This window comes from Neopelma chrysocephalum, unplaced genomic scaffold (genome assembly GCF_003984885.1).
Source record: "Neopelma chrysocephalum unplaced genomic scaffold, ASM398488v2 Primary Assembly neopelma1_76, whole genome shotgun sequence".
In the NCBI taxonomy this organism is placed as follows: Eukaryota; Metazoa; Chordata; class Aves; order Passeriformes; family Pipridae; genus Neopelma; species Neopelma chrysocephalum.
Genome location: NW_020897737.1, coordinates 2,673,804 through 2,687,093, shown reverse-complemented (window position 1 = coordinate 2,687,093; position 13,290 = coordinate 2,673,804). Strand labels below are relative to the sequence as shown.

At 39.2% G+C, this 13,290-nt stretch overlaps 1 protein-coding gene across 9 annotated transcripts in view; it reads left to right on the top strand.

Annotated features, from left to right (window-relative positions):
* The window catches only part of SCML2 (Scm polycomb group protein like 2), a 70,199-nt gene that overhangs the window by 17,264 nt on the left and 39,645 nt on the right, over positions 1–13,290 (top strand). For 8 of the 9 annotated variants that reach the window (XM_027689029.1, XM_027689030.1, XM_027689031.1 and 5 more), the window contains exons 3-5: positions 1,087–1,155; positions 7,785–7,855; positions 11,943–12,177. In XM_027689029.1, the coding sequence (XP_027544830.1) occupies positions 1,087–1,155; positions 7,785–7,855; positions 11,943–12,177 (375 nt within the window). The remainder of the gene's footprint in view (positions 1–1,086; positions 1,156–7,784; positions 7,856–11,942; positions 12,178–13,290) is intronic. The other variant, XM_027689035.1, reaches the window with a different exon arrangement.

Sequence of the window (13,290 nt, the reverse complement as noted above, 5' to 3'; positions counted from 1 at the left end):
CTGACTAACTGAGCTTATAGAACATGGCAAAAGGCTCTGCTGTTGATTGCTGCTGCCCAGTAGAATTAGTTCTAACACTTTCCCTTCTCAGGTTCCCACAGGTAGTTGTAGGGTGTCCGTTTGCGTGGCTTAAAGCCCTACTCCTGAGGAATTATTTGGGTTAAAGCTTGTGGGCATCATCCTGAATAATTTCAGCAGTTCCATCTGAAGTTGACCTCCATAAGGATTTTTTTCCATGAACCTATCCAGTAAAAAATGTTCCAAAGCAAACTTTAAAAAAAAAAAAAAAGCATTGCCCACTCGGTGTCATATTTGAATTGTGCTTGAGTCCATGAGTGTCAAAAGCAGGTCACCAAACCAACATATATTAAAGACTAAAAGGAATGAGTGGACTGTCTCCTTCAGTCTTCTGAGCTGCCCAGTTCCACTGTGTCTCTCATATGTGCTGAAATCTGTCAAAAATAAAATATGACAGACTCCTTTTTGAATGCGTGTAGAGATGAATTATAGGGAAGGTAGATTCTTCTGGATGATTCTTTTAAATAACCAGCATGTGCACTGAGATAACTGCTTTGAATATTCAAGAATTTAATATTGAGAATATTGAGTATTCAAGAATCTAAATATAGAATGGAATCTTTAACTCAGAAATATGCTTTTGGGGTGGGTTTATTTTTTTCCCTTTGTTTCTCAGTTCAGAGTGATCTATACAAGATTTATAAAGGTATCCAGTAATCTTAAGGATCTCAAATTCTGTGTGGTTTGAGTAAAACTATTAAAAATTAGGACAGAGTTACTGTCTGTAGGGCTAATACTACATGTTCTGCAACTACATTTATTCTGATAATGTGATATAAAGTAGTCAAAAGCTCTGCTTTTTTATGGTGTACTTCTCAATATATTTTGAACGGAAAATAGTGCAGTGAATAAATTTAGAGTACCCTTTGATTATGCACTGAAATGAATAAAAGAACGTCAGTATTTGGAACAAGATATTCTGTATTGTTTGAAAGCATTCTGTGTTATGCTGGACATCGTTATGATGTGAATATTACATTTATTATGTAACGGAATCTTGTCTTTTAGATTCAAAGAATATTAAAAAAGAGAAAGATGGAAAGAATCAGCAGGCAAACAACCCGTCTTTAAAAAGTGGTAGGTATTGCAGCTGACAGGTTATTAGTTAAGGTACCTTAAAAGAAGAAGTGTGTGTTGGGATCATACTATTTCCTGAAGCTTTTTTTTTTTTGGCACTCTCTTGTGTTCTTATTGGTGGGTAGTTAAAAACATACCATTACTTTTGTCTAACTCTGTTAGGAAAGTATGTTTTGGTATAGAAGATGATAGTTAAAACTGCTTGACTTGAGCTTGATTGTTTTACTAGCCAAGTATTCTTTGTATGTATGATAAAAGATGCTGTGTAAACATTAATATTGTTAGACCATTACTCATTTGTCTGTTCTTGTCATCATGTATTTCTCAGTTTCATGCCTTTTTTGCTGAAGTTATTTTCTCTTTCCTTAATATGTTTGCTGGTGCCAAAGAAAGGATTTTTGGTTTAATAGGCTGAGTTTTTAGGATTGCTAATTGGATTAAATTGACTAGGATTCTAATTTTACTTTAAAGAAATTATTTGAAAACAGAATTTGTGTTTTCATAGTAAATTGAGGAAACTACACACTTGCCAGAAATAATCCAGATTCTTACCGAACTTAACTCTGCTGTCCTCAACAGGTGCCATAAGGCAGCATATACACGAGGGTGCTGTCAGTTTAGCTTTTGTGGGCTGCAGTGAGAGAACAGCAGCACCCTTACATATCCTTTGTATGTTCATGATGGTTGCTCAAATTTGGAACATTAGGAAATGTCATGAGTACTATTGACCTAAGTACAAAATCTCTTCAGGAGTTCTCGGAAAAGTGTCACAGAGTTATTTAAACTCTTACTCTGCTCACATTTCTGTGCCCTGTGACTCCTGAGAGATGATCTGGCTCAGGGATTTTCTTAGGTACCGGTGGAGAAGTTCCTTAGGAGTAGCATAGTCACTGAACAAACATGCTGAGATACCAACACGGTAGCTGGGTAGTTGAGGTGGTGACTTTGCATAAAAGATACGATGCCTTGTTACAACCAGCCATAATAGAGCCTTCTGCTGTTCCATTTACCAGACCTAATTTTTCCGTTTATTGGGGTTCTAGCAGTCGCAGAATAGACAAGGTTGGAAGGGACCGCTAGAAGTCATCTTAGTCCTGCAAGCAGAGTCTCCGAGAGTGCCTTACTCTGGATTATGTCTAGATGACTTTTGAATATCTCCTGAGGAGGAGACTCCACAACCTCTCTGGGCAACCTGTCATCTTTGTTATTTGTCCCTGTTACTTTGAGACAGAAAAGGAATCATATTTGTGTCTTTTTGCTTCTTCTACAGTGTAAAAGGAGCTCCAGTCAAACTGGACTCAGCGTGTCTGTGTTTTAAAATCATGTTGTCTGACATGACAGATGGAGCCCCATAGGGTACCCCCCCACTAGCAATATGCTTTTCATATGTGGATAAGATAACCATATTTCATGAGTCACTGGAAAATGTCCCTGCCACCTCCTGCAGCAGAGAGCAAAGTGTTGAAAAAGCTTTGTGGAGAAGCAGTGCTAAGCAGGCAAGCCTTATTCAGTCATCTGTGTTCTTCCACTTGGGCTACATGTTAATCGAGTGTCTGGGCACTGAACTTACGCATGAAACCGGGGCTCAACTCTGTCAAAAAGAGAAGAGTACCTTGCAAAATCTCTGATTTTCTACAGATGAGAAGATAATTTTTATCTGGGGTTGTTGCTTTTTGGTGGCAAGGAAGCAGAACGAGCCTATTGATGCTGGATGAAGAAAAATGCCTTTAAATGCTTTGGGCTAACATCCAGGAAGTCTCCAGAGTTCCCAGGGGGATGTGTGATAGGAAAAGTTGAAGAGGAGGGGAAACACAGAGATACAGGTGAAAAAATAGACCAAAGTGAGTAGAGAAAGACATGAGGACGAGAAAAATTCTAACTGAATGATCACAACATATAGAAGAAGGTACACGGCATAAAGTGGTGTATGACATACCTTACGCTTAAACTACTGTATTTGCAAGAGTATGTAAATGAAAATTAGAAGGAAATCTCATCTTTGAAGAAGAGAGATTGTGGGATGAAGACTAGAAAAGATACTTCTCTATGTCCAAAGTCTCAGATGTGTGCCAAGGGAACATTGGGGTGATATGAGAAGACATGAGGTGCTCCATCTGTGTTTAGTGTTTAGGCTGTAGTGATACTGTATTAAACTAACCTAAATAAACCAGGACCTTAAATTCTGCCAATCTACAAGTGATGCTTAACTCATAGTTTAAATCTTGAATTTAAATTTTGAAAAACTTTTGACTTACACTAAAGTGAAGCATTATGTACAGTGGAAGACAGGGAGCACTTCAGCAAACTGGCATTCACATATTTGTGGCAGGTGTCACACCTCTGAGGGTGCTGAGGTAGTTGACTGTGAGGCTTCTTGCTCATTTTGGAGAGGTCATAGTGATTGAGGAAGTTTCATGATGACTGGAAAAGGTAAAACAGTATGCCCACTATCAAGAAGGACAATAATGGAGCACCTGAGGAATTGCAGGCTGGCATGCTTGATACAAGTCTTTAGGAAGACTGTGGAGAAAACCCTCCGGGAAGTCATTTCCAAGCAAATAAAGGACAAAGATGGAGTTATGAACAGCTGAGATGGATTTGCCAGGTGTGAACCATACATGACTGATTACCTTCTGCTGTGATTCTGTAAACAAGGGGAGAGCAGTGGAAGTTGTTCATCTCTACTTCAGCAAGGCTTTCTGTACAGTTTGTGTAGTGTCCTTTCAGCCAAACTGGTGAGATGTGCTTTGGATCGGTGGATGAAAAATTGACTGGGCTGCCAGGCAGTACAAAGTCCATCTAGCAGCTGGTAGCTCATGGCATTTCTTAGAGGTCACGGCTAGAGCTGATGCTGTTTTACACTTTGCTGTCAGATGGGACAATGGGACAGAACACACTGTCAAGCCAGTTTGTGGGCGGCATCTCATGGGGGGGGTAGACTGTACGCTGGAAGGCAGAACTGCTCTTCGGATGTACTTGCCCATGCTAAGGGAACTGAATGACCCCGTGGAGGAGCCCCGTGGGATTCAAAGGTGAATGGAGAGTCCCTCCCTGCCTCGGGCAGACCAGAGCCCTGCAGCAACCTAGGAGGGAAGCTGGCTGCCTGGAAAGGAATTTAGCATGAAAGGCCCTAGAGCCCTGGCAGGCGGAGAGCTGAGTGTGGACCAGCAGTGTGCTCTGGTGGTGAAAGATGACAACTGCATAGGGATCCTGTCGGCAGGACTGCAGGCAGCGGGCCAGGAGGAGGGATTCGCTGCTTTGGGGTATTTCAGAGACTGCATCTGGAGAACTAGGTTCACTTTTGAGCTGCACAGTACAAGGAAGGCACTGCTATACTGGAGCAGGCTGGCTGGCTGTCCACCAAAAAAAATGAAGGTGCTGGAATGCAAGGTGTAAGCAAAAAAAGTGATATAGAAACCAGAAAATGTTTTTTTCTGCCAAAAGAAGAGAAAGCTTGTGGGAGATGGTCTCACTAACTTCAATTACCTGACAGGCAGCTGTAGAGAGGGCACAGCCAGGTTTTTCTGAGGTGCAGTGGAAGAAGAAGCAACGAATAACTGGCTGGAGCATAAGAAATTCCTCCTTAATGGAAGGAAAAAATCTTCACATTGAAGCTGATGGAACCCTGGAGGAGCAGGAGGCTGAACTAGAGACCTCCTGGGGTCACTCTTAGCTTGAGTTACTTTAGGATTGGCAGGTTTGATGAGAAGTGATAGGGTATTGGTACAGCACTGCAGAGAGCAATGGGTCAATTCCAGTAATGAAGGCAACCGGGTATAAACAATTTCCTTAATTTTTAAATTAATCAGACTTTTTGTCCATGCTGCTTGTTTTGAATTGCTGTTTTAGAGCCTCCCTCCTGTGTTGGCTATAAACTAATTTTTTTTTAAAATAAAAAGTTCTGGTGTGTTCTTTTGGTTTTTTTTTTGGTATGGGTTTTTTGTTTGTTTTTCTTTTCTCTGCCTCCCCCCCCGCCCCGTTTCCAGTATATGCTGATTTGTTCTTCAGTGTAAAATTTCCTTCTCTCTTATTTTCACTTTGCTGATAGGTTATAAAGTTGTGCTTGTTGCATAACAAGTTTTTCTTGAGCTGTTTAATTCAGCCTGCAGATTTGAGTGTGAGGTGCATGTTAAATCATTTAGTGCGAGCTGATTTTTTTAAAGAATTTCTAGTTGTCAGAAGCTGCATGTTTTCAGGGGCTTCAGAATTAGAAATATATATATAATAGAGCTGCTTCTTTACCTCTGCACACTGAGAATACAGAGAAGCTTTTGTGTAGATATTTTTTTCAACGTGATTGTCTTTCTAGAGATGCATCTTACATGTTGCAAACATTCATACATCTCCTATTTCTATGACTGCAGTAATTAAATGATAATTAGCACCATCTCTGAGAGCTTGGCTCTAATTTAATGCAGGGTATCTTCACAGGTGGAGAGGTTCTGATTTTAATTCCAGGACATTTCTGCTTGATGCAACAGCTTTTGATAGCCAGGATTTAAAGCAAAGAGCCAGGCAATCTTGTTTTACTCTTGGCTTTATCTGCAACTGGCTGCTTGTGTTACCTTACATCTCTTTCTAGTAAATATTCCCTGGAAGAAATAAGACTGTTTCCCTCTGTATTTTTGGGTCATTCCACCAAATTTACAGTCCTGTTATAACAACTGAGATTATTTGGGATATGCTGGTATATAATTTTTTTGGAGGAGGTGATTGGGGGTTTCTCCTGGTAAAAGGTGCTGTGTCTGATCTATATTTACACAGTCCCTAACACAGAGAGGTTCTGATCATGATTACAGCTTTTACATCATGTTAGCTCTGAAACAGCTGGGACACAGCTGACATATTCTTTTTGCTAGATTTAATTTTATTGAGTTAGGTAGTTTGTTAAGGCAAACTGATTAAAAACCAAAATTTTAAAATTTTTTTTGTAAATCGGAAGGCAACCTGAAGTGGCAACTTTATTATTAGGCTCCCAGAAGAACTTCTATAAGATAAAACCTTGCTAGCTGTTTATCATCTTTAGTTTTTGTACCCTCCTTGGCTTATTAATGAGAAGAGCAACAAATCTGGAGGCTACTTTCTGGAGAAAGCTCTGAAGAGCCATTTCTGCCTTCCTGAAATACAAATATCTAACATATGCTGAGGTTAACATACCCTGCCTTTTCTGAGTAATACAATATCGGTGTTACCGTATAAATATATGAATAAAATTTTCATTCCAAAATAGGCAGACTTCCAAGATGTTGTATGGAAATGTCTTTGTTACCAGCCTATATATACTACAGACCACCAAATTAACAGCTTTTGAGATTTCACTGACTTGCTGTTGACTTATCACATAGCTAACAGTCATGTGGCATCTACAGTGCCAAGGACAAATCATTTGTACACCTTTGAGCGTTATGCTGAAAAAAGGGGATCTTGTCAGGCCAAGGGGACAATCTAAATGCTGTGCTAATGGAGACACACTGCGCTTGAGCCACCATGCATCTTTCAGAGAAGCAGTGTGTGAGTGCTGAAAAATGCTGCCGCTTTCTGATTGTTTCTTTGTTGCTTCTCTCTTCTTGAAAATTGCAGGGATGTGTTTAAGTGTCTGTACCCAGTGGTGTTTTTGGAAGGGTTACTGGCAAGCCCTGTGTGGGCTCTTGGTCGTCACCAAGGATTTTGCTATGGGCTGTGTGAATGGCTGTTGCTGAGCCGCTGGGTGGCATCACTGCATCATTTTGAGGTTCAGGAGTAATTTATTATTCAGGAACATCAGAAAGACGTCAGCTGCCCAAACAAGAAAAATAAGCAAAATAACTCAGATAATTTAGTAACAAAAATATTAGCTGTGCCATTGAAGCATTTATCTTCCACTTTATATTAATTTAATTAATGCTTGCTTGTATCTTTGATGTTAGTACTTCATGTTTTTCCATTCATGCAAAACTGATAACACTGATTAAATCAAATGCAGAGTACACTTGCCCATGCACATAAACAATGCCACTCTTAACACTGGAAAAAACCTCATGATTCTGTTTCTTAATGTTTACCTTTAATTGCCATAATACTTAATATTCTACAAAGAGAAACCTTTATCAGACTTCAGATGAAAATAGGCAAAGATGCCATTGGAAGGCTTTTTGCTTTCGAGTGGACTGGGGATAGTGCTCATAATATACATTTCAACAGAATCTATGTGTGTGTTTTTCAGTGTGTATCATCCCAGTACTCATATGAAGTTATATCAACCCTGCTGTTAGGGGAACTAAGATATAGAAAGGCTAATGTGATTCATACACGGATGCTCAGGAGATCCTTATGCAGAGAATTAAATCTAGGTATCCTGACTTGTATATTTTTGTATGTGGACTACAAAAAAAATAATTTGGGAAGGTTTATATTAATTTTGCCTTTTGTGTGATCACTCCTGTGACTTAATGGTACTCTTGAAGCTCTTTTGAAGGTTGTATGTATTTCAAAGGTAGAGTTTCCATTTGAGAGTAATTCTATTCTTGAAAAAAAAGGTATTCTACAAGATAGTTGGGTTACTTTGCCCCTTTCTTTCCCCAACCCCCCTTTTAATTTAAGTTCCATTTTAAAACTGCGTATATGGTCTTTTTTTCTCTTGTGTCTTCCAGAACAGTTTAATTGGGATGATTATCTGAAAGAAACTGAATCAGTAGCTGCCCCTCTACATTGTTTCAGACAGGTATGCCAGATACTGTTTTTCGCGAGTGTGTGTGTATGTATGCATGTTACAGGGTGATCCTGGAGCAACTTTTATGGTTAGACTTCCTATTTTACTCCTTTTGATCTCTGGTTATCAGTAGCTTACAGTTTGGGCAGATGAGAGCTACGGAAGTTTTTCATTCTTGGTTTCCGCCTCAAGCCAAACTTTGAGAGTTTCATTAAAATTGTATCTTTGGACTCTGTTTTTCTTTAAGAAAAGACTAGTTAATGAAAACAGATGGTCTTATCAGAATTAAAAAGTATTTTCTACCTTTTTCAGTAATCTTAGAGGTACCATGGATTTAGTGAGAATTAGAAATTTACTGATTGTCAGAGGAGCCTTTCCTCTGCCCCATTTCTGAAAGATTCCTTTCAATTCTGTCTAGCTACAAGATGCGTGTTTAGCAGAGTTTAGTCACCACTTCTTTCCTGGATCTCTCAAATATGTTTAATTTTGTCTCTTTCTGAGCAGAGCGCTTTTTACTAAGAAGTAACAGATATTGAAGTTAAAAAAATATCAAGGGAATGTATAGGAATACAAAGGAAATACTGGATTTATAACAAAGGGTGTTTAATGTACTATTTTATATATTACACTGTAGCCTGTAAGTCTGATTCCCCCCCGCCTGATGGTTTGGTATATATTTGCAGGTACAGTTTAAGTGTGCCATCTTGTGTAAGCTGATGACCTCCAGTTATTCAGCCCTCTGGAGACTGAGTCGATCTCTGCAGGCATCTTTCTGTATTGGGAGTCAAGGCCGGTGTTTTCCCAAGCTGAGGAGTATCTTGTCTGTGTAATAGGGTGTGTTTTGATCTGTATGCCTTCACTGTGTTAGGAAGATAGTTGCTGAAGGAATTGGATAGTTCAGGTTGATAGAAGTGTAATAGGTGTGACAAGCAGTGCACGTCTAGTTTAGTGGCTTGGGCATGTTCAGAAAGTATCTTCTAGGGTGTGTTGGTAGTCCGATTGTACTGTAAATGATACTGGCCTGCAGTGGGAGACCAAATAAAAAGCAACATGAATGGATTAGTCTGAGGAGGGGAGGAACCATCACTCAGTGAGTCTAAAGTAGTTGCAGGAGAATAAGGAGAAATACAGGTGGTAGCATTTCCTCGTGCTAAATCCTGAATCTCAGCTTGCTCCTTGCAGATGAGGATAAAGGGCAAAGAGCCCCTTGCCTGCTGCTTTCAATGAGACATGGCTAAGAGGAGTGATGTCGATCACTCTATGTGAGTGGAGCTTCAGAAATTAATTTCACAGTATGTGTTTTTCACAGTGGATACCAGCTCAAGGCACAGACCTCAAACTCTGCTTGGATAGAGGCAGAGAGTGCTGGCATATCCCTGGATCATCCTGAGGTTAATGTCATACTAACAGACCATAAACCACTGTGTATGCTCCTAAGAAATGTAGCTACTGCAGGAAGCTGCTCAGAAGCCTTTCTGTGTGCCTTTCTTGCATCTCCCTCTTCCCTAATAATGCTCAAGAAGTCCAAACTGAACAACCAAATAACACCTTATATAGAGATGCTTAGGTGACATACACTGACTGAGGTAAATCTAAGTGACCTGGATTGCTTAAGAAGTGTGTGGCTTGGAAAGATGAGCTTTAATTTATATGCATAGCAAAATTCAAAACAATTACGTATGCAGATTTTCAGTTTTTCTAAGAGTCGACCTTTAAGTAGAAAGTGATGTGCAATGTTGATTAGTGCACAGCTCGATCCTCTCGCTACATAATGTTTGCAGATTTTAAACCTAAAGTGCTTGTGCTTTGTGTAGGATTAATTTGACTTTTATTGGGTTACACATGAATTTTACGTGTCATTATCTATATAGCACAAATAAATACACTGCTGTGGCCAGCCAGAAAATAAAGAGCAGAGAGAAACTTAATTTGACAATTATATTCAGAATTTGTGACTTGTGGGAATTCTAAAAGTTTAAATTTTATAGTAATTAAAAATGACCTAGGGAACAATAAATTAAAGCCTCTACCATAAATTAAGACACAGGCACAGACAGCTAATGGAAATTGATTAAAGTATTTATCTTAATTTAGAAGGTATTTTATCTGTTGCTTTAAGTTGTTTTTAGTTACTACGTAAAATTTCAATGCATTTCACGTCCCATTCTCTTGCCCTGAAACTTTTTTTGAAGCAATTGGAAGTTTTAAATGTAAAAGCTCAGTCCCTTGTGGTTTGAGCAGAACTTTAAACAAGGCTGTTACTGAGCGGGGTTTTGTTATTTTTCTGTAAGGACAAACTAGCATGGAAGAGTTACCTTTTTAGTAGAATGCCTTGAGTTATTGGTATTTAAACAAGCTCACCTTTTCCGCAAATAAATAAACAAACTCTCCAATTTCTCAATTTCTGTTGCTTTTCCTGGTAGTAGAAAATAACAGCTTGACAAGCAATATCCTGAAATTGAATTGCCCTTTAAATTTAATATGCTCAGGCTCCCCTTTCAGACAGCCTGCTGTCTGAGTGCAGCATTGGCAGATGCTACACTCAGCATTCACTGAATGTTGCTTGCCGCTGTTTTTTGAACTCAGGCTCCTCCAGGGCTCCTGCTGTCGATCTAGGGTGTGTTGTAAATAGTGCACCTGCACAACACAGCAAGTAGAGGAAGGTGTATTTCAAACATTCAAATGTGGTGGAGAAAAAAATATCACTAATGCTTGTTGCAGGAGCAGGTTTGTTTAGTCTTTTCCTGTGTCCCCAGACAGATAAGCACACCTGTATCTGCTTACTATGGGATCCCTGCCTGACCTGCTCAGGTGGGCAGGAGAAGGGGACATAGGAATCCTGTGAGTGTGAATGCCCATGGTTTTGGGTATTCTACCTTCCTCCTGTATTAGAAGTCAGATTATGTTAGTCTGTATGGGATAGCTACTGGGTTTAAATGTCATGAAAAAGGCTGCTTACATTGGTGTCTGCATTCAAAAACAACTTTGTACTGAAGCGTTGCAGAAAAGAGCTTTCAGTGTGATAGGAGAATAGTCATCATCTCCTAAGAGAAACTTCAGTGCTTGACTTACTTACCTCATTGAAAGGGTGCTGAGAAAAGGCCAGGTTGCTCTCTGTAAATGCACAGTAGATTTTGTTGTTATTTGCAAAAGTGCAAATAGAATTTAAATTATAGTGTTGGGAAAAATTCCATTCACAAATTTAGGAGACATCTAAAGAGAATAGTGAGAAGCATTCAATCTCTGTTAGTGTTAATACAAAGTTTTGAACATCGTTAGGTGATGTCATTGCCTACAATTCCACAGAGGGCAAATAATCAGACTGTGATCCAGTCAATCTCTGCCAGTAGTGTTGATACATGAGTAAAAAATATTCTTTTTTGTTCATCTTTAGCATGTGACAAAAAGTTCTGCTCAAAGACGAAGTTGTATTTGTCACATTTTTTCCTTATGCTAATTAAATTTGCATTTTATTGTATGTTATTGATTATATTCAGTTCTCTAGGAATAAGCACAAGCTGCAGTTTTTGTCTTAGTATAGAAGTTTTATATGACTTTAGAACTGTTTTTTCTTTCTGTAAAATGTTAGCACTAACTCCTTTTTCTGTCTTCTTTCTTTGTATTGCAAGCTTTTTTTGATGCAGAAACTCTTAGCTTGAGCTTGGACAGTAGGGTCCGAATTTTCTTTATATTTCCAAAATAATATTACAGTGAGGATAACCATTTCTTTTGAATTGAAAGATAATAAACCTTGTTGGTGGGGGGTTTTTTTGTGTGTGTTGGTTTGTGTTTTGGTTTTTGGTTTTTTTTGAGTTGAATGTCATGTTTCCCAATGTCCTTGTTTTCCATTCACTTAAAGTATTAGCCACAGCTCCCTGTCTTTATGTTCATATCTTCATCAGAATTCCCTTGTTACCCTTCTTGGTGGGCTTATCAGCTGCCTTTTGTGACTTGCTGCTAAACACTTGAAGTTCAAAAGTTTCTTTGTATTTATCACTTACATGATATGTTTGGATGGATGAAAGCTGTATATTGAACTGACTGGTAAGTTTAACAATGCTAACATCAATAAGAAAAAGTCTTTTACCTTTTACTGTAGTCTAGAATTCCACCTACGAATGATTTCAAAGTTGGTATGAAACTGGAAGCCCGTGATCCTCGCAATGTTACCTCAGTTTGTATAGCTACGGTCATTGGAATCACTGGTGCCAGGCTAAGGTTGCGGCTGGATGGAAGTGACAACAAAAATGACTTTTGGAGGCTTGTGGATTCCTCAGACATACAGCCCATCGGGACCTGTGAAAAGAAAGGGGGCATGCTCCAGCCTCCGCTGGGTAAGAAACAAAGCTTCTGAACGAATGTGTGTGGAGGATTGCTTTCATGACATCGAATTTACCTTTTTGTCTTCACTATTCAATAGCATTAACAGTTCACCAAACCATAATTTAATTGAAAAAGAGGTAAGCAAACTACTTCAGGCTAATTGAATTGTGACTTTTTCTTATTTTTGGATTCTTCTGATATAAGAATGAGCATTTTTGTTGTTTTTTGGGGGGGATTTTGTTGGTTGGTTGTTGTTTTTTTTTAATAGTCCCTTAGTATTAAATGGGAATGTCCGACAACTTTCTTAATGATAAGATACAGAGCCATGTGCCCATTCTGTAAATATTCCCTCACGTGTAACCTGCCTTACAAGTGTACAGTGTTGCACAATGCCATGTGTGCTTCTGTTGGGAGCCCTTGGAAAAAGCTGGGGGAACTTGCCCCTATATTCTTCATCAGTGCATCCAATCAGCCAAGGAGAGGGCACTGGCTGCTACCGGCCCGGGAAGCCTCAGCAGGGCTGCTGGAGACACGTCTCTGCGGGGCTGTTGGAATATTTCCTCAGGCACTGAGTGAATTGGTTGTGTTCTGGGAAAGGCAGCACAGGGTTGGTTTAGTGTGGAATTGCAGCGTTCTACTCTGAGGTAGGAAAAGTAGCACTCCAGAGTTCTAGCAAACTGCAGTCTTGTATTGCATGTCATTCTCATCGCCTCAAATGGACACACGTTCTGGGGTGTCAGATCAGTTTATCATAGCTAGTTTGTGAGTGCAACAAAATGCTTGTGAGCAAGCTGTAGCTTTCTTATGCTTAGAAATAGCATGCAGAATTTCTTTTGCCTTCCGTGAGCAATATGGGTAACAACACAATGTGTTTTCCCAAACTGAGAAATAGGGCTTGGGCTTAGTCTTATTGAGGGAGTTTATTAAATAGGGAACTGTACAAAGGAATTCCTCACTAGCTGATGAATAGTTGGAGTTAACTTTGAATAAACTACTAGGAGTTTACTACTAGTACTACTAGTACTTTACTACTAGGAGTAGTAAAGCGTGACATTGCCTTTCTTTGCTGTGATTAACCTGTATATTTAGATCTCCATTCTTGTACTGTATTTGTTATAGCTTAA